At 42.6% G+C, this 18,957-nt stretch overlaps 1 protein-coding gene across 5 annotated transcripts in view; it reads left to right on the top strand.

Moving 5' to 3' along the window:
* Window positions 1-16,781, top strand: part of rab24 (RAB24, member RAS oncogene family) — a 34,490-nt gene extending 17,709 nt beyond the window's left edge. The window contains exons 5-11 of one of the 5 annotated variants that reach the window (XM_088012214.1): window positions 7,159-7,226; window positions 8,059-8,158; window positions 9,074-9,124; window positions 12,485-12,507; window positions 14,898-14,957; window positions 15,650-15,751; window positions 15,827-16,781. In XM_088012214.1, the coding sequence (XP_087868340.1) occupies window positions 7,159-7,226; window positions 8,059-8,158; window positions 9,074-9,124; window positions 12,485-12,507; window positions 14,898-14,957; window positions 15,650-15,751; window positions 15,827-15,871 (449 nt within the window). In that variant the 3' untranslated portion in view covers window positions 15,872-16,781. Of the gene's footprint in view, window positions 1-7,158; window positions 7,227-8,058; window positions 8,159-9,073; window positions 9,125-12,484; window positions 12,508-14,897; window positions 14,958-15,649 lie in introns of all 5 variants that reach the window. The other 4 variants (XM_088012218.1, XM_088012213.1, XM_088012215.1 and 1 more) reach the window with 4 other exon arrangements.
* The last annotated feature ends 2,176 nt before the right edge of the window (window positions 16,782-18,957 follow it).

Raw genomic sequence — 18,957 nt, 5'->3', positions numbered from 1 at the left:
GCTGAAACGATTCCTCGAATGATTCGAGTACCTCGATTACTAAAATTCCTCGAGGAAAATTTACCTGCCTCGAAGCTTCGTTAATTTATGTTTTATTAGTTAGCGCACCGTGTTCCGGCCGGGACTTCATTTGCGTTGCGCGGAGCTCTCACTTCCGCCTCTGAGTTGTTGACAAAAGCTAAGTCTCAGCGGCATAAAGTCCAATCTTCAAGATTGGCCCGTGGGGATTTTATTGATTGATGATAATGCCCGACTTTTTATCGTTTTTGGGGAACCAATAAGCATCCTTAACATGACTGGGGGAATGCCTGGAGTACGGCAGCATTTCTCCTCCGGGGCTGCTGGTTGAAAGCGAACGGCGGGAAGAGCGCTGAGGTGAGCGGATAGCCTGAACAGGGCGGGCGGCTGAGTAGCTGATGCTTATGTGGCCTATGTGGTTTTGGTGGCTTCTATCGGTGTGGTAATGACGACAAGGAGCTGCTCAAGTTGGCATCAGCTGTTTCTTTAATTCTCCATCTGCATTTCACAGAACGGGCATGGAGGTAAGGTCAGTCTCTGGCATAAAACAAGCTCCTCGTCAGTGATCCTCGTGGCTCTGAGGATCACCCATAATACAATAACCACAACAAAATAATTTAAAATTACAGTGATCGTATAGTGGATTTTGTTTTACAATAAAAGGACAACCAGTGAGTCTCCTTTTTAGAGAAAATAAAGTAACTAATTAAAATGTTCTGAAAAATAAAATAAAATGCTGACATTTTATTTACTGGATGCCATTTTTATGTTTTAGTTTATATAACCTTGCATTTTAGAACAGTGCAAAAACATAAATTAACCACATCATTGTATAAAACTGTTAATATAAAACTCAGTGTCATGCTAACCATCTGCTACAGGAGGTTTGGTAAAACATACCTGCATTTCACAGAACGGGCATGGAGGTAAGGTCAGTCTCTGGCATAAAACAAGCTCCTGCAAGGAGGAGCCATAATGTTACCACGTGGGAAATTCCCACTGCACTTTCCCACGAACTAAACATTCTCAAACACGACAAAAACAACATAATAACAGAACTAGCGTGACCCAGACCGAACATATTTCAACAATATGCAAAAACGACAACCACAAACGCACTTCACAAAATGCATTAATAATATTTCTTTAACACATGGCAGAGACACGTTACCTCGTCAGTGATCCTCGTGGCTCTGAGGATTACCCATAATACCTCGCTCTTTCTAGGGTGAATGCAATACAACTTTTTACCAGCAGATGGTGCATTTTAGCAGGATTTAACCTCAACCATTTTAACTATGTTACATACACCCCCCTTAAATTCTGCTAAAATGGGGTTGCATCAAACAAGCACACACAGCACTAAAATAAAAGTGCGATAAAGAGAGCACATAGTTGTCACATCAGTTCAAAACTTCCCCTAAGGAATAATGCTAGCAAGAGTGTGGCCAATACTCTCACCAACACAGACCCAAAAGATGCCATTTACACCTTTTGATATTCAACCGTTGCTCTATAAGGCAATCACCGAGAGAAAAAAAAAAACACTTTGAATTAACACAAATCTACCCAGCAAACATTGTCTTTACAAAGGAAAACAGAGAGTCCACAGTCGACATTGAATCATCCACAACCTGTTCATTCATTTCACATATAAGTCTGGCCGGAGGCTTAACAGGCCTACCCGACCTAGTGCATAGCCGAGAAGGCTGAGTGCAAATAACATCAGTTGCGGGCAAATCCAGTTTTGTGTCAATACTATGTTCAGCTGAAAGATCATGCTGAATGAGCTCAGAGTGGACAGCTGCAGTTGTAAGGTTGGAAACTGGTTCAGGAGAGCTTGACAGTGCAACAGATTCAGGGAGATGAGGTTCAGGCAAATCCTTGGTCACATCACTTGAGGCAGGAGACACAATGTCTACTGAAGAACCACATACTGAAATGTCAGAAGCACAGTCAGGGTGATTTACAACAACTTCATCCATACAACCATTTCCGTCCATCTGCAAAAGCCAGTTCACAGTTTTAGTGTCATTGTCCTGTACCTCATCAGGCACAACAGGGTGAGAAGGTCCACTTCCTGCTGTGGAAGGGCAAGAGGAATTGTCCACATCATCAGAAACGGCAGCAGCAGTAAGAAAGTTGACAGGGAGGAGAAGATTTCTGTGGAGAACCTTTGTCCTTGATGTGACAGGATCTTTGATGCAATACACATTGATATCAGGCTTCACAGACACCACTTCATATACCGTTGATTCCCATTTGTCTGCAATCTTCCTCTTCCCTCGCTCACCACGATTAGCAACCAAAACTCTGTCACCCACATCGAGAGGAGAACCTTTAGCCTTGCGGTTGTAGTACATTGCTTGATGGGCTTGTTCTGATGAACTGTTTTGTCGGGCAATGCGGGCAGCCACAGAGAGGTCATGTTTGAGGCGGGAGACAAACTCATGATGGTCTACAACTGGGCCATTTGACAGAGCGTGCTGGAAAACCACATCAATGGGCAGGCGCGGGATCCTGCCGAACATAAGGAAAAACGGTGCAAATCCAGTTGTTTCATGCTCAGTGCAATTGTAGCAGAATGTTAGCATTTTGAGCATCTGAGGCCATCTTGCCTTGGACTGGGGAGGAAGTGCACGTATCATGTTTCCTAAGGTTCTATTGTAACGTTCAACAATGCCATTCCCCATCGGGTGGTACGGTGTAGTGTGAGATTTTTGTATGCCAGCCATTTCCAGAAGTTCTTTGATGAATGGTAGCTGATCTCTCTGACTGCAGTCTCGACTTGAATGGCCAGGAAGATGACAGAAGAAGCACAGATTGTTCTGTCGGCAGTGCATACGTGCAGTGTGAGAATTATCATTACACACAGAACATGGTATGTCATTCAGTCCTTTAATAGTCGGCAAACGGTTTTTAACAGGTTGCCTTCTGCTGGACTGGGAGTTGCACTGGGCTTGAAGTAGCACTTTCTCCAACATGCCAATCAGTCTTTCCATTGTGGAATTGTCTGGGGCCACACATTGTTGCAGTTCCTGCTTTTGAACAGATGTGGGCGCTGTGCAGGCCACTTCTGTTCGGTTCACACTGATTCTGCTTTCTTTCTCAGCAGACCGCAGTCCCTTTTCCATATGATACTCATCCAACACTTCCTGAACATCTTGTGCTGACCATTTTTCTATGGTCTTGGATCTGAAGGTGAGAGCTAAATCTTTACATGGACAGTATCTGATGAACATGCGAGTGACTTCAACACTTGGATTGTCAAAGGTCTTACCCTGTTCTTTAAGTCGGTTAGCAGCAACATCAGCTGCTCCATTCAATCTTAGCCAATATTCGAATGGATCCTCGTTCTCTCTTGGCCGGGTGGAGTAAAAATCAGCAAGTGGTACGGGAGAGCACTGATCAGACCCAAAATGTTTGCGCAGAAGCGAATAGATGGCTTGTGGATTACGCTGAACATCAATTCCACAGTTGCGTATTCCACACCTCACAACATCCCTCGCTCTGCCTCTAAGATGGATAAGGATCTCCTCAGCCTGGTGTTCTTGCTGCACACCACTCTTTTTTATGTAATTTTTCATCGAGTCCTCCCATTCATCAACTGTAACCGTATCAGAACTCTCCCCCTTAAAAATAGGTGGTTCCTTCACCTGGCTTCTGGAGACGAGTTGGACCTGAGAAAGATCCAGTGAGCCGCATGGGACTTGATGGTTCTCATTTCGAGTTGTTTCAATTACAGTTCCACTTGGGCTGCTTGAGTTCAGGTGTGCCATAACACTATTAGCCAGCTGTTGCCCTATTTGTTGGACAATAGTGCTCATCTGATCCACTAGCCCAGCATTATTAACATGAGAATCTTGGATAGATGTGCTAGAACACTGAGGAGGTTGAATAGTAGGACAGGTCTGACCACTGGGTGTAACAGTTTCCCCAGTCACCAATGAGTCATTTACAGTATGTACATCAAGTGATGGACTACCCAATGAAAATGGAACAGGGGTGTTAGAGAACCCTCTACCTCTGCCAATACAGAGTGGAGTCACATTTGATTGTCCAAAATTACTGAAACTCATTTTGACAAAAGTCCAAGAGCATTCAAAAGAAATGTCCTTTCACAAAGATGTACAAACACACTCAGATGCGCTACTTAGACTTCCGTTGCAAATTCAGATGACACAGTGGAGCTCCAGCGACGTGAGGATCAGAAGTCACCAGCCCGGTCCGATGTAGTTCTCGACGAGTCACGGCACCATTGTGGCCTATGTGGTTTTGGTGGCTTCTATCGGTGTGGTAATGACGACAAGGAGCTGCTCAAGTTGGCATCAGCTGTTTCTTTAATTCTCCATCTGCATTTCACAGAACGGGCATGGAGGTAAGGTCAGTCTCTGGCATAAAACAAGCTCCTCGTCAGTGATCCTCGTGGCTCTGAGGATCACCCATAATACAATAACCACAACAAAATAATTTAAAATTACAGTGATCGTATAGTGGATTTTGTTTTACAATAAAAGGACAACCAGTGAGTCTCCTTTTTAGAGAAAATAAAGTAACTAATTAAAATGTTCTGAAAAATAAAATAAAATGCTGACATTTTATTTACTGGATGCCATTTTTATGTTTTAGTTTATATAACCTTGCATTTTAGAACAGTGCAAAAACATAAATTAACCACATCATTGTATAAAACTGTTAATATAAAACTCAGTGTCATGCTAACCATCTGCTACAGGAGGTTTGGTAAAACATACCTGCATTTCACAGAACGGGCATGGAGGTAAGGTCAGTCTCTGGCATAAAACAAGCTCCTGCAAGGAGGAGCCATAATGTTACCACGTGGGAAATTCCCACTGCACTTTCCCACGAACTAAACATTCTCAAACACGACAAAAACAACATAATAACAGAACTAGCGTGACCCAGACCGAACATATTTCAACAATATGCAAAAACGACAACCACAAACGCACTTCACAAAATGCATTAATAATATTTCTTTAACACATGGCAGAGACACGTTACCTCGTCAGTGATCCTCATGGCTCTGAGGATTACCCATAATACCTCGCTCTTTCTAGGGTGAATGCAATACAACTTTTTACCAGCAGATGGTGCATTTTAGCAGGATTTAACCTCAACCATTTTAACTATGTTACACTTACCGTGTAAATGTAGCTTTACCGACGAACCGCACAATAATTTCATATCCCGGTCTGAAGAAACGGGTGGCGGAGCGCATCGTACATGGCTGGTAGATGAGTTTCTGAGTGTGACCAGTGAAGGTGTCGTAAATATCCCGTATTGCTTCCCCCCGTGTTCGTCCCCCGGTCTAACGGTTCGTCAGTCCGCTGGTCTATTTCCTCCCCTCCACCCCATGTTCGTTCATTCGCCCTCTCCTCCCAGTCCAGGCGGCATTTCCCGTATTTTCAAACCCAAAGCGTGACAGGTTAGGTGGCAAGGTGAGTTTAATTAATCTATTAAACTCACTGAAGATGAATACATAAACTAAAAGCTGGATTGTAGACATTTTTATAAGCATATTTGTGAGCCTGCCTCTTTGTTATTACATTCAATATAATTTCAGATTTTTCTATAACTTTTCTTCTGGTTAACTTAGAAAGTGAGCTATTATTGTTACAGGTTAGTTTTCTAAACTACAAAAAAGCAACTGTTAGGGATGCTCAAATATGAAAAATTGGACTGATATTGATATCTGATAGTAACACCGGTATTATGCCAGATTTACCAATATTTCATTTTATATTTTTTTTATCCGATTACTCGATTAATCGTAAGAATAATCGATAGATTACTCGATTACTAAAATATTCGTTTACAACAGCCCTACATTGGATTACTGTGGCCATTTAATATGAACCTTACTGAAAATTTCAAAATAAAAGCCTCAATATTGCTCTCAAGAGTCAAGGACAGACAACATGCTTGTGATACCCCACATGCTACTGATAGAATTCATGCTAACATTAGCATTTAGGCTAATTTTAGCTGATTCACTTATTTTAACATACTGAATGGTGCAAGTCCAGGTTAGTCAACATTCTTGTGACTCTCCACAGGCTATTGACTACAATTTAGGTAAGCTTAGCATTGATGCTAATTTTTAGCATTAGAACCCTGGGTCCAAACTGACGGGCTCACTTTGGCAGGCCCCGGTTAGATTTCTTCAGGAATTTTCTAATTTTATTATTATTTTTCCGGTTACACAATGCATCAAACCATATCAAATGCTTCGTCCACTTAGTCAGACAGAGTTAACCTCTTTCCCCCTAATGGGGGGTAAAATGAATGTAGGGGGAAATAGGTTAATGTGCACAGCTGCGCAGAGATCTGAAAATCTTGTCCCACAAACTCTAGCAACCAAAACAGTTTCTGTGACGCTTATTAAAACTCAACAGACAGAAATGTCAGAGCTACTAAAGCCACATTAGCAGCATTGAATTAAATCTCCCATTTGTTGCTCATCTCTGCTCAGTGCAGCAGGTTTAACTCATCATGCAGGGCCAGTCCAAGGCTGATGAGGCCTGGAGCAGAATCTGACTGAGGGGCCCCTCTTGCTGCTAAAACATCAGCAGCTCTAACAGCTTCTGTGTTGGATTTAATCTGAGAGGAGGAGGAGTTTAACTGGCCAACCTAAAAACTATCAGTTATAATTACAGTTTATTAATTTATATTTGTGAACAAACAGCTCAAACTCAAAGATTAAACTCAGCATCAGATTGTTGCTATGGTAACAAAACAATCTAACTATGAATATTGTTCTTTGAACTTTTACAAACTAAACTTGCCAGCTCCTTCAAATCTTGCATTTAAATGTTAAACAATTTAAAATATTTTTAATTTATGTTGAAACCATTAAATCAAATTCAGCAGCATTGATCATCTAAATAAATAAATGTTACATTCCTGTATCTGTGTTAAAATATTAGCATTTATGGGGCCCTGAAGCCCTGGGGTCCGATGGAGCTGCTGAGTTGATTTGGATTAAACAAAAGCGCAAATAACTGATATTCATTTTAACTGTATTTTTTTGATTTATTGTTTTTAAGCTTTACGTTGCTCCGCCCTTTGAACTGAGTGAAACCTGCAGGATGTTGAGTTTCTCTGTTTGTGCCTCAGATCTGACGGACAGCAGCAGCTTCCAGAGAGCCAGGTTCTGGGTGAAGGAGCTGCAGAACTGTGAGGAGGTGAGAGCGTTTCCTTCCTGCTGCATACGGTTTATTAAAATAGCATTTATTCAAACCGTCTCCATGTTTATGAGGTAGATCCATCTTCACATGCTGTCTGAAGAAATTAATGCAAAACAACCAATCAGAGCCAGGAGGCGGGGCTTAGCGCTGTTGGTCAGACTCATACCTGCTACTAAATGTGCTGATGGAGGAGAAACTAATTACCGGTACAGAAACACTAGACTAGCATTCAGGAAAGGCTAGCTGCAGTGTAGCAGAGTAGCGCCATATGAGGCATGATTGACAGCACTAAGACCCGCCTTTTGGCTCTGTTTGGTTGTTTCAGAAGATCTCTAAAAAACACTTTTTGAGTAAAAATAAAATAAATATTTTTATAAACTGCAGATTTAATGGAGATTTTACTTTCATAATGTTTATTTCTTAAACCTATGAATATAAAATTTATATTTTTCATGTTTTTGTTTATTTTATTATTTTATTTTCTTCATTAAAAACCACCCAGATGTTTTTTGGTGTCTGGAAAATGATCCGTTTCAAAACATCCAAAATGTTTCGTCACCTAGCAACCGCAGCCCAGACCGGTTACCTAGCAACTGCAGCTCAGACCTGTTACCTAGGAACCGCAGCAGAACTCCAGCTTGTTTGAATTGAAAGTGACAGCGACCCATTATGAAAGAAGAACCATTTTATGTGAAAAATGTGATGAACAGGTTTGGATTAGGCCATTGATCAATCCTCACCTGCTACAGGAAGTGGGTCAACTTTAATGTGACAATTTATTTCCTGCCTGGTTTTATCTGAGATTTATTTGCTGCTTTGCGTTTTGCAGCACTGTAAAATCTACGTGTGCGGCACAAAGAGCGACCTGATCGAAGGAGAGCGCGCTCTGCGTCAGGTCGACTTCCACGACGCACAGGACTTCGCAGAAGGTGACGAACCGAGACGAATACCCCAACTCTGGGAATCTGGTTGATCCATTTCCACGTCTGGTTAAAGAAAAACAAGGAGGGAAAAATATAAATATGAAGAACTTATAGAATGCATTTCCTGTCAGATTGCCATCCATCATCCATCCTACCCTCCCTCCATCCATCACCCATCCATCCCTCCCTCCCTCCATCCATCCATCCTCCATCCATCCATCCATCTTTCCCTCCATCCTTCCCTCCATCCATCCATCACCCATCCATCCCTCCCTCCCTCCATCCATCTTTCCCTCCATCCATCCCTCCCTCCATCCATCCATCCTCCATCCATCCATCCATCCCTCCCTCCCTCCCTCCATCCATCCTTCCCTCCATCCATCCATCCTCCATCCATCCATCCATCTTTCCCTCCATCCTTCCCTCCATCCATCCATCACCCATCCATCCCTCCCTCCCTCCATCCCTCCCTCCCTCCATCCATCTTTCCCTCCATCCATCCCTCCCTCCATCCATCCATCCTCCATCCATCCATCCATCTTTCCCTCCCTCCATCCATCCCTCCCTCTCTCCATCCATCTTTCCCTCCATCCATCACCCATCCATCCCTCCCTCCCTCCATCCATCCATCCCTCCCTCCATCCCTCCCTCCATCCATCTTTCCCTCCATCCATCACCCATCCATCCCTCCCTCCCTCCATCCATCCCTCCCTCCCTCCATCCATCCATCCTCCATCCATCCATCCTCCATCCATCCTTCCCTCCATCCACTGTTGAGTCTTTGCCATAAATGTAAGCTGAACTTTTAGTTTTAATATTTAAGTCTTTAATGTGATTGTGTCAGAAGTCTCAGTAAATCTTCCTGGAGTTTCTCTGCTCCGGTTTCTAGAACATCTGCTGAAGGTTTTGTTTCATCCTCAGACGTCGGCGCTCAGTATTTTGAAACTTCCAGTAAAACAGGAAAAAACGTAGGTAAGTCACACTTTTCAATCATTGAAGAATAAATTTACTCTGGAATATGATTTTAACGACTTTGTGGTTTTGACTAAAACTGGTTCCGAGATTTTTGACTTTTTAAAAAGTAAAAAGCTGAACAAAACTGCCTTACAGAGAATCATTGAATGGATATTTAAAAGGTGAAAAACATCAACGACAACCAGATAGATAGTTATCTGTATTTTCCAAAATATAATAAATAGTAAATTTCTCAGATTTGATAGAATTGTTAGTCAGTAAAAATAACTTGTTTCTTTGCTCAGCTTTATTGTGCCATGTTCATCACCTGGACAGACAACCAGAGCAGCAGAAGAGTACAAACCCAAAATCACATGCTCCTGGCATAACAGTTGGTTTGCGATCAAAAATCAGACAAGATCCAGAAATTGTAGAGCTCTGAATCTTTTCTTTATGCAGTTCTTCAAGCATTTCATTCCAGTTCACAGCATGACATGAATTCAAACAGGAGGGCGAGACCCCCTCTGATCTAATACATCTGGCTTTTAAAGCATCTGCTCCTACCAGGACTAATTAAGGGCTGGAGACAACAGTTACATTTCCAGATAGAAAAAAGTCACAATTGGACTAAACTATTTTCCTAGAAAAAAATTTTACATAATTACAACTAACACCAACTAAAACAATCTGGGCCCAAACAAAATCCAGAACTTCTCCCCTCCCTCTCAAACAGTGGATTTTCCCATTGAGGCTGATTGAAAACACCAGGTCCTTGTCAGCACTGCTCATGGGCGCGTTTCCATGGCAACACATGACCAGGTAACCTCAACGATAAGAGAGGATGATTAAAACAAAATACTAAATAAAGCAAGTTACTTCCTCTAAACAAAAACAATACATTTACCAGATAAATTAGAAAATAGAAGTACAAAAACAGCACCTGTTAAGGAGGGGGTAAGTGCCTCACAGCCCCTAGAGGATGGACAGGAATGCAAACAAAACAAAGGAGTAACAATCTCCCACTTAAAAAAAAAAAAGAAAAGATACATATATTTTAAGACTCATGACAAAGCACAGCCGTTAAGGATTTAGTTAGAACAGTTTCAACCTGATAGAATATCGTGGCGACAAGGCCTGTCCGACCTCAATGCTCCTTCTTTTCCCCAGATTTGAAGGTCCGGTGTCCTTCACGGCCCACGATATCCCATAATTCATTGCGGGTTCCCACTGGGCGTTCAGGCAGAGCGTCAATGGCGGCGAATAGCGACAAATTATTTAGCTTTATAACACTTTAAATGACACAACGTGATTTGGTACAACGTTTTTAGGCGAGAATGTAAGTGTGTAAATCTCAAATATCTGCTCGGTTCATCAATACATCATCTAATAGCAATATTGCTCTGACATTTTCGGACCTGTCTGCTCCCGCTGCGTTAACAGCCAGCTCCCCTCCAGCTGTCAGCCGGCCGGGCGCTCCAGGTTCGGTACACCGAGAGAAAACGCCTAACTCCTGGCATATTGTTATAAAAACTCCCGCTAGCTTTCCCCAATGAGTGGGAGTTAAACACCGATATTATTCAGACAGGTCTGGTTGAAAATTGTTTGGTTTATAAAGTACATCAATCAAGCACATCGGTTTGATTGATTACTTAAAGTTAAGCCTTCAAACATAATAGGTTTATTTAACCGTAATGTCCTATCTGCGATGTGGAGAGTATTATATTTGTAAATGAATAATTTGTATTCCTTGTAGAAAAGTGCAGTACACATTTGACCATTTTAGAATCAAACTAAGATTTCCTTTTTACTATGGAACATCCTTTACTATAAAAGGTGAAGAATAATATAGAAATCAGTAATACATGACTGAAAAACAAACTTTCTCCTCTCTGCTTCGCGCTGTCACGGTTGCTAGGCAATATGAGTTACGCTGAGATGGGGACAGTTGGTGAAGCTACACCTGTCCGAATCCACAGATATTTTTCTTCCGGTCTTAGTTTATTCCTGGCCTTCGAAACACCCGTCCTACGTAGACCAGTCCTTCGAAGGATGCAGACCCTGAATTCGGACACAGCTATCGTTTAAATGAATTTATTGAACAACCCAAAGTCCTTCATACAGCAGTGAGGTCGGTGATGCTCCCTTCTTTGATCAACAGTCTGAGTTGGTCTTTGAGACCACAACACCTGATGAACTGTCTTAGTTTGAATCAGCTCTTTAACTGAACTGATTTCCAAGTGTAACCTTTTCTCTGCAACAAACTTAGTTGACTTAAGAGCATCAACAAGAGAGAAATTATCAGTGCTTGTCCTCTGACAAGGTAGTACTGCTTGTCAGAGGACAAGCAGTACTACCAGCACTGAGTTAGAAAAGAGTGGAAAGAAAAATGGCATCAACCCCCTCAGACATGGCGACTGTTTCACCTGCCAGTGTGTTTCTGACCTTAACTCTCTTTGGCTGCTGTGAAATGGGCCAGAGCCGTCCACTGTCCCCCATCCAACAATGAACTACATTGTTGGCCTCATCCAGCCAATAGAAAACTGCAGGTCAGCCTGAGACATGACGCCTCCTGCTTCAGTCATGACGCTTTTTACCCTGTTAAACCAATACAGTGAAGCATCAGCTAAACCAGACACACATTTTCTCAGTTTCCAAAACCTGTGCTGTTGGGCTCTGGAGCAGGTTTGATGAAAATGTCTCTGGACAGTTCCATTCCTTGTAAAAAGGCAGATTTAATGTCCACTGAGTGAAGTTTCCGTTGATTTTGACATATAACTACCACCAGGAGTCTCAGTGACTGAGGCACAGGATGGAGAGTCCTTTTGTAGGTCAGAAACTTGTAGCTCCTCAAATCCTCGTGCAACAAGTCTTGCTTTTGGTATTATTCCATTTTCAGTCTCTTTCAGTGTGCACACCCAACGAGTGGAGACGCACTTTTGTCCTCAATTTCTTCAAACACTTTGTTCTGTTTCCAGCTTCTCATTTCATTTTCCTTTGCTTCATCAAACGATATGTCCTTACTCACAAAAACATCCTCGTGTGTATCTGTATCCTGAACATCTGCCTGGACTTGAAGATCCTCCAACTGTGACAGATCAGCTGATTCACTGTTGCCATCCACTTCTGCTGGCTCAAGCAGCTCCAATTAAACCAGTTCTTGTATTTCCCAGTTGCTTTGCCGGCATGCCCCAACACTTTGGCCTTTTGTGAGACACCCTCTGCATTTCTGAATGTCACAATTTGACCTGTTTTTATGATGGTGTTCCCAGTGTGCTGTCTCTGGGCCTCTGGCAAAGGATCATTCTCAGGATTTACTGCAATAGTGTCTAATCCTACGTTTTCTTCAATGTGTGTTGTCCTTGATTGTTCTCATTGCAGGTAATCTGAGGTTCTTCATTCTCGTGAGTAACTTTCCTCAATCTGACTTGGTGCACTCTGACACAGGTGCCTCTGTGTCTAACAAAAACCACTGCACCATCTTGACCAATGACCACTCCTGGTCCTTTCCATTCTAGACAATCTAGTCTTTTGTAAAATATTTTGTCTCCAGTTTCATATCGCTCGTCTATGGGCCGCAGCTGTTTCTTTAGTGCTCTGCGTGTCCTTTCTGAACATTCTGCTTCTGAAAAGCTTTTCTTGCAGTATGCAGGGCTGAAATGTGCTTGGTGGTGCCCTCTAGAGCTGGAGCTCTGTTTATTAATACAGAGGGCAGGTTGGGATTCTGCCTGAACACCAGCTGATGTGGGCTGCATCCATGGTCATTTTACTCTTTGCATAGAGTTCTTTGCCATCAGGGCCCAGTTCATGGCAGTGCTCCAGTCACATCCAGTACTTGCTTTGACTTTCAGTAGGATCTCCGTCAGAGTTTGATTATGATGCTCCAACAGTCCACTGCTCCACGTTGTTGTCTTAACTTCAATATTAAAGGTCATGTCTCCTCATTATTAAACTCACCACCATTGGCACTGAACAACTTTTGTGGTGGGCCATGCGCACTGATCCAATCATGGATAAAACGTTTGACTATTTCAGAAGACCTCGTGGTGGTTCAGACACTACACTGAAACAGGTGAACTGGTCAGTAAAGTGTAGGCACCAAACCCCAAGCTCAAGTTCATGCAGATCTACAGCAACTGTTTCATTGTATGTAGATGCCAATGTAAGCCGTCAGCAGGTTTGGTTTGGTCTTACATTATTCTGACACACTTCACACTGATCATGACCTTTTTTAGCAGGCTGTCACATTCTGTGTCCTGGTTGCCAGAATTAGTCAAGTCTGCGTGTTTCATCAACAGAGGCGTGTCCAAACTGTTTATCAAGTTTCTCCAGAACTTTCATCTGTTCACTTGTGTCCATCTTGTCTGTTGTCAATATTTCTTCCTCAGAAGCTTCTAATAGCTTATCAGAGTGAGTCAAATTTCTATTTTTACCGTCCACAATGTTCACGCTGATGACCTGAACTAGTAAAGTCCAGTTTGACAGGCTGGGTGAACATCACTGCACTGTCCAAAGTGCAGGACAGTTTTTAGGAACCTTTTTAATGAGGTTTTACTCAGAAGCAGTGGGATGTTAGCAGGTTCCACTTCAGTTTCTATATAACACTTTGTGTTGCCAAGTTTTGCAGGTATCTTTTCCTTTTTGGTGGAGTAGACTTGAAGGGTCCATGATTTTCTGTTTCTGTCTCTTTCATAGTTTTCACTCTTTTCTTTTGTAACACAGTACTGTAGTTGTCCAGCCACTCTTGTCCAGAAACTGTCCTAGTGCAAGCAGTGTGACATTCTGTCATGAATATTTCTGCATCTGTGGGTGATTCTTTGGTGTACGGAGTTAAATTACACTCTTCCACGTCTTTTGTATCATCGGTAATTTGAACACTATCAGCTTTGTGCGGACAGTTTGTAACCCAGTGAAAAGTACTTTGGGACACTGGACATTTGGACCGTTGTCCGACGTCCGTACTTCTCCAGCGGGTTGGTACCGGGCTGTGGGGTTTTCTGCTGCCGCCAGTTCTTGCCTTTTTGCCGCCGTTGCTCCTGGCTATTGCCTTCTGCTGCCGCACCTGTTTTTTCGCAAAATATTATCTTCAAAGCGGACTTCATAGAAGCAAATGTTACATCAGAGTTGCCGTTAAAGCCACCTGTCTGTCCGTTATTTCCAAACACGCGGTGTCCAAAAGCTTAAAAGCCAAAACTGCGTCAGGTAGCGGCTCCATGATGTATTCGAGTAACGCTGCTCGAAATCAATAATAGTCCGCCATCGACGTGTTAACTTATTTATGATTCAGTCAAAATCCGAGTACGCCTCATAGATCCTGTCCTTTTCCTCTTTTATGAAAAAGTCATCCAGTTGAGCGGACAGTGTGGTCATTCATTTAGACCGTCTACCGGAGTTTCCGTCGCCGTGTCCCGCGCTCTTCCAGACGGATCCAGGGCGACAGCAAGACCTGCTTTTTCTTCTCCAAATCTGTAACTCTCGTCCAAATGTTGCCTTCATTCTTCCAGCTTTCGTGAGGCTTTCTTTCTTCAGACATTGGCGGAACTTTGTAGTTACTAACCATCCTCTGCTACCAATGTTAGTAAAATAACTTGTTTCTTTGCTCAGCTTTATTCCGCCATGTTCATCACCCGAACAGACAACCAGAGCAGAACAAGAGTACAAACCCAAAATCATATGCTCCTGGCATAACAGTGCCCCCTAGAGGATGGGCATGGAATACAAACAAAACAAAGGAGTAACAGAATTTCTGCTTTTCTGCTCTGATCTGAACTCTGAACTTTTATCTGTTTTCCAGATGAATTGTTCCAGAAAGTTGCCGAGGATTTCAGCAGCTCTGCTTTCCAGCTCCTGGCTGGTGAGTTTCCTCAGGAAAACCAGCTGATCATTTCACATCCAGTTTGGAACAAAATCGGTTCAGTTGCACTTAAAAACATTCGCCTGAGCGGTTCAGTTTCAGTCTGCAGCGAATCCTCATGTTCATAAATCAGCCTGTGAACGGATTGAAACATGGATTATTACCAAAATGGATAATAATTACAACATGAGCAGCTCCACTTTTCTATCCTACAGTTTTAAATGTCAACTTGAGAAATAAACTTTAAGTGATTTCAGTCGCACCGTTTCCCTCTGGGACTAAACTGGTGGGACGCGCGCAGACCTCCAAATTGCAAATTGTGCATGTTGGGCTTCTGAAGAAAAATGTATTTATGATGTTTCCCAACACTTTATATAGAGTTGTGACAAAAAATCATTTTTATAAAAGCAACTTTAGAGTTTTTACAGTAAATATCAGTAAAAAACATAAATTACAGTTTTTATTCACATTTCTTATAAAAATGTTTTATACTGAAATAATCCTAGGAATTTTTAAAAATCAATATCAAGGAATTATTGACTTAAACTTTATCTTGATGAAAATGTATTTGTTAGTTTTGTTTTATTTCAACAACTACATTTGAACAGGAAACTAAAATATATATATATTTTTTGTGATATCAGAGATGATTTATAAAACCCAGGAAACAAATTTCTTCCTTTCTGTTCCAGAGGAAACCGGCGTCGACTTGGGTCAGAAGAAAGACTCGTATTTTTACTCCTGTTGCCATGGAAACTGATGCAGGAAGAGCGGATGGAGGATTCCTCTGCACCGTCAGTCTGGGTCTGCTGGCAGCCAATCACAGAGCAGAACCCAGGCTCCATCTTTGTTTTTCTTTGTGATCGCAGCAGGAGAGACGGAACCGCCGAGCCGGACGCTCATCACATATCTAGAGTCACCAACAAACACTGAGGAGAAGAAGGTTTGTTTACATTCAACAGCCTCACTTCGTCCATGTTTACGACTTTTTCTGCCACGACAGCCATGGATGTAAGAAGAAAAGCAACACTCAGCTTTCGTTGGTCTCAAATTGCTACAAAATCCAAATTTTCTGACAGAAAAACTGCAACTTCAGTCAAAGGAAACCAGTTATTAGATTGTTTTTCAGCTTGGTTTGTTGTTCATAGCACAGCTTAGAAACACAGCGGCCATTCAGAGAAGAATCTGACAGTTAAAGTAACGTCTAAAACATGCAGGTTTACGATTCCTCCAGTTATTATATAGCAAAACACTAATGTACGTTTTGACTCTCCATCACAGCAGAGAGTTTTCATGGTCATTATGGAATATCTGACGCATGAACTTTGCACTACGAGCTGCGATTGTGTCAGAAATAAGCTGGTGTTGGTTGCTGGTCGCCATCAGACTCATCTCTGCGTTGCTGGTGTTGCATGAGCTGCCTGACTGGAAAACACCTTGATTTGATAAGATAATTCAGAAGTTGCCGGCCGGTCTGTGAGGTTGTAGCCGGTCAAAGTTTCCTTTCTCAGATTGACCCAAACTGGAAAAGCCTCCTGCTGAATGTTGACATAAAAACTGTTTGCTCGTCGTTTGCAGGTGAGTTTGACTTTTGATTTGCTGAGTTGTTGTTGCCTTTTAAGTTGAGCTGCAAGTGAATATTTGTTCATGTTTTACGTTTCATAAAATTCTGATGCACAGTATTTTTTATCAAAGGCTGGTAAAGTTGTTCAGATTATTTAAAAAACAAAAACTTCCTGAATGAATGTTTTGAAATGATGGCAGAGCTCCAGTTATGTTGTTCTGTATAAGTTTTAATAAATAAACTCTAAAGAAATCATGAAACTTTTCTCCATTCTTGTTTCACAAGTTTTTTTTTTACATCTGTGTTTAATGAACTCAGACTCGTTTGTGTATTCCTACACACAGGAGGAACTTCTTTGTGTTACTAAAAACTGATATATATATATATATATATATATATATATATATATATATATATATATATATATATATATATATATATAGTCACCCGACTTTACCCCAGGAGAATTAATTCCAGGCCGGGGCAAAGATACAACAGTCAAATTGAGCTATCCAGTGTGGGTCCTTAGGCAAGACCCTTTGAGCTATATAGCCTACCTCATACCATGAGAAACATTGATAAGCAATGTCTCTCAGACCAAACAAGGTCTGTGTCAGGTGCTGGGGAACCAGAGCACCTTGATGAAAAATGGGCTACTGGAACAAGACGGAAATGGGCGAGAGACGAAAACATGGATCTGTTGGAATGCTACTACTCAAGTAACCCTAGTCAGAGGCGCTACATGCAAAGAATGAGGGAAAAATGGTTAGTTCGACATCCCCAGTCTACAATGACTGCTAAACAACTAGTAGCTCAGTGTTCCAACATCCACAAACGGCAACTGCTATCACAACTTGAGATTGACGAGGTACAACACAAAGGGGAGGAGCCAGGACGCCAGGTCAGAAGGGAGTTAACTACAACTACCCGCCCAGAAACTGTGTATGTAGCCCCAGTAATGAACGAACCATCAAAGCTGAACGAGACAGCAACTGACCTGAGAGATAGAATTGTGGCCCGAATGAACACCAGACAACCCCGATGCCAATTACAACGGCTGAGTGAAGTACCATCAGAAAGTCTCATTGAAGATGTGAATGCAGCATTGAGAACAATCCCTACCAACACCATAACAGAAACCAATGAGCTGATATACAACTCAGCATCAGTGATCCTTGAAATGCTCGGCTGTAAGAGCAACCAAGAGACCCAATATCCACCATGGAAAAGACGGTTAGAGGCTAAGATCAAGATAACAAGGAGGGAAGTGAGCCAACTGTCAGAGCTCCTAAGGGGTGCAATGAAAAGATCAGTACCTAAGAAGTACAGCCAGATGCCCATACCTGAAGCACTCGAAACTGCCAAACAAAGGCTCCAAGCCTTGGCCAGTCGCCTAAAGAGATACACAAGAGAGAATGAAGCCAGGAGGATTAACCGGCTCTTCTCCACCCAACCAGCTAAAGTGTACTCTCAATGGCAGGGTAATAACAACAGAGCAGACCCACCAAGGCTGGAGACTGAACAATACTGGAAAGGCATATGGGAAAGGGAGGCGTCCCACAACAGCAATGCACAGTGGCTAACCTCTCTACGAGAGGACCACAGCAACCTCCCTGAACAAGCCCCGGTAACCATCACTGTGGCAAATGTCCAAGAAAGAGTCTCAGGTATGAAAAACTGGACAGCACCAGGACCTGACATGATCCATGCCTACTGGCTAAAGAAACTCACTGCCCTCCATGAGCAACTGGCAGCTCAACTGAACCAGCTGCTACAAAATGGGACTCACCCTGAATGGTTAACTGAAGGGCGCACAATCCTGATACAGAAGGATCCCTCAAAGGGTTCAGTCCCATCCAACTATCGGCCGATATAGCAGAGGAGCCAAACACCAACTCCTTGTAGACCACACAGTCGCCCGAGACTGCAAAACCCGACACACCAACCTGTGCACCGCTTGGATTGATTACAAGAAAGCCTATGACTCAATGCCACACACCTGGATCATTGAATGCTTAGAGATGTACAACATCAATAGGATTCTAAGAGCCTTCATTGCAAACTCGATGGGGCTGTGGAAAACCACCCTTGAAGCCAACTGCAAACCACTTGCACAAGTGTCCATCAAATGTGGCATACACCAAGGAGATGCTCTGTCCCCACTGCTGTTCTGCATAGGCCTGAACCCCCTCAGCCAAATCATCAACAAGACTGGCTACGGATACCGACTCAAGAATGGGGCCACAATCAGTCACCTCCTCTATATGGATGACATCAAGCTGTACGCCAAGAGCGAGCGAGACATCGACTCACTGATCCACACCACCAGGATCTACAGCACTGACATTGGGATGTCATTCAGACTAGAGAAGTGTGGCCGGATGGTTACAAAGAGAGGGAAGGTCGTCCGCACAGAAGGGGTCTCACTCCCAGAAG

The sequence above is a fragment of the Poecilia mexicana genome, unplaced genomic scaffold, assembly GCF_051168715.1.
Source record: "Poecilia mexicana isolate PSO_F unplaced genomic scaffold, ASM5116871v1 scaffold_14, whole genome shotgun sequence".
NCBI classification, from domain to species: Eukaryota; Metazoa; Chordata; class Actinopteri; order Cyprinodontiformes; family Poeciliidae; genus Poecilia; species Poecilia mexicana.
The sequence above is the reverse complement of the archived record's forward strand: the minus strand, read 5'-3'. Positions and strand labels throughout refer to the sequence as shown.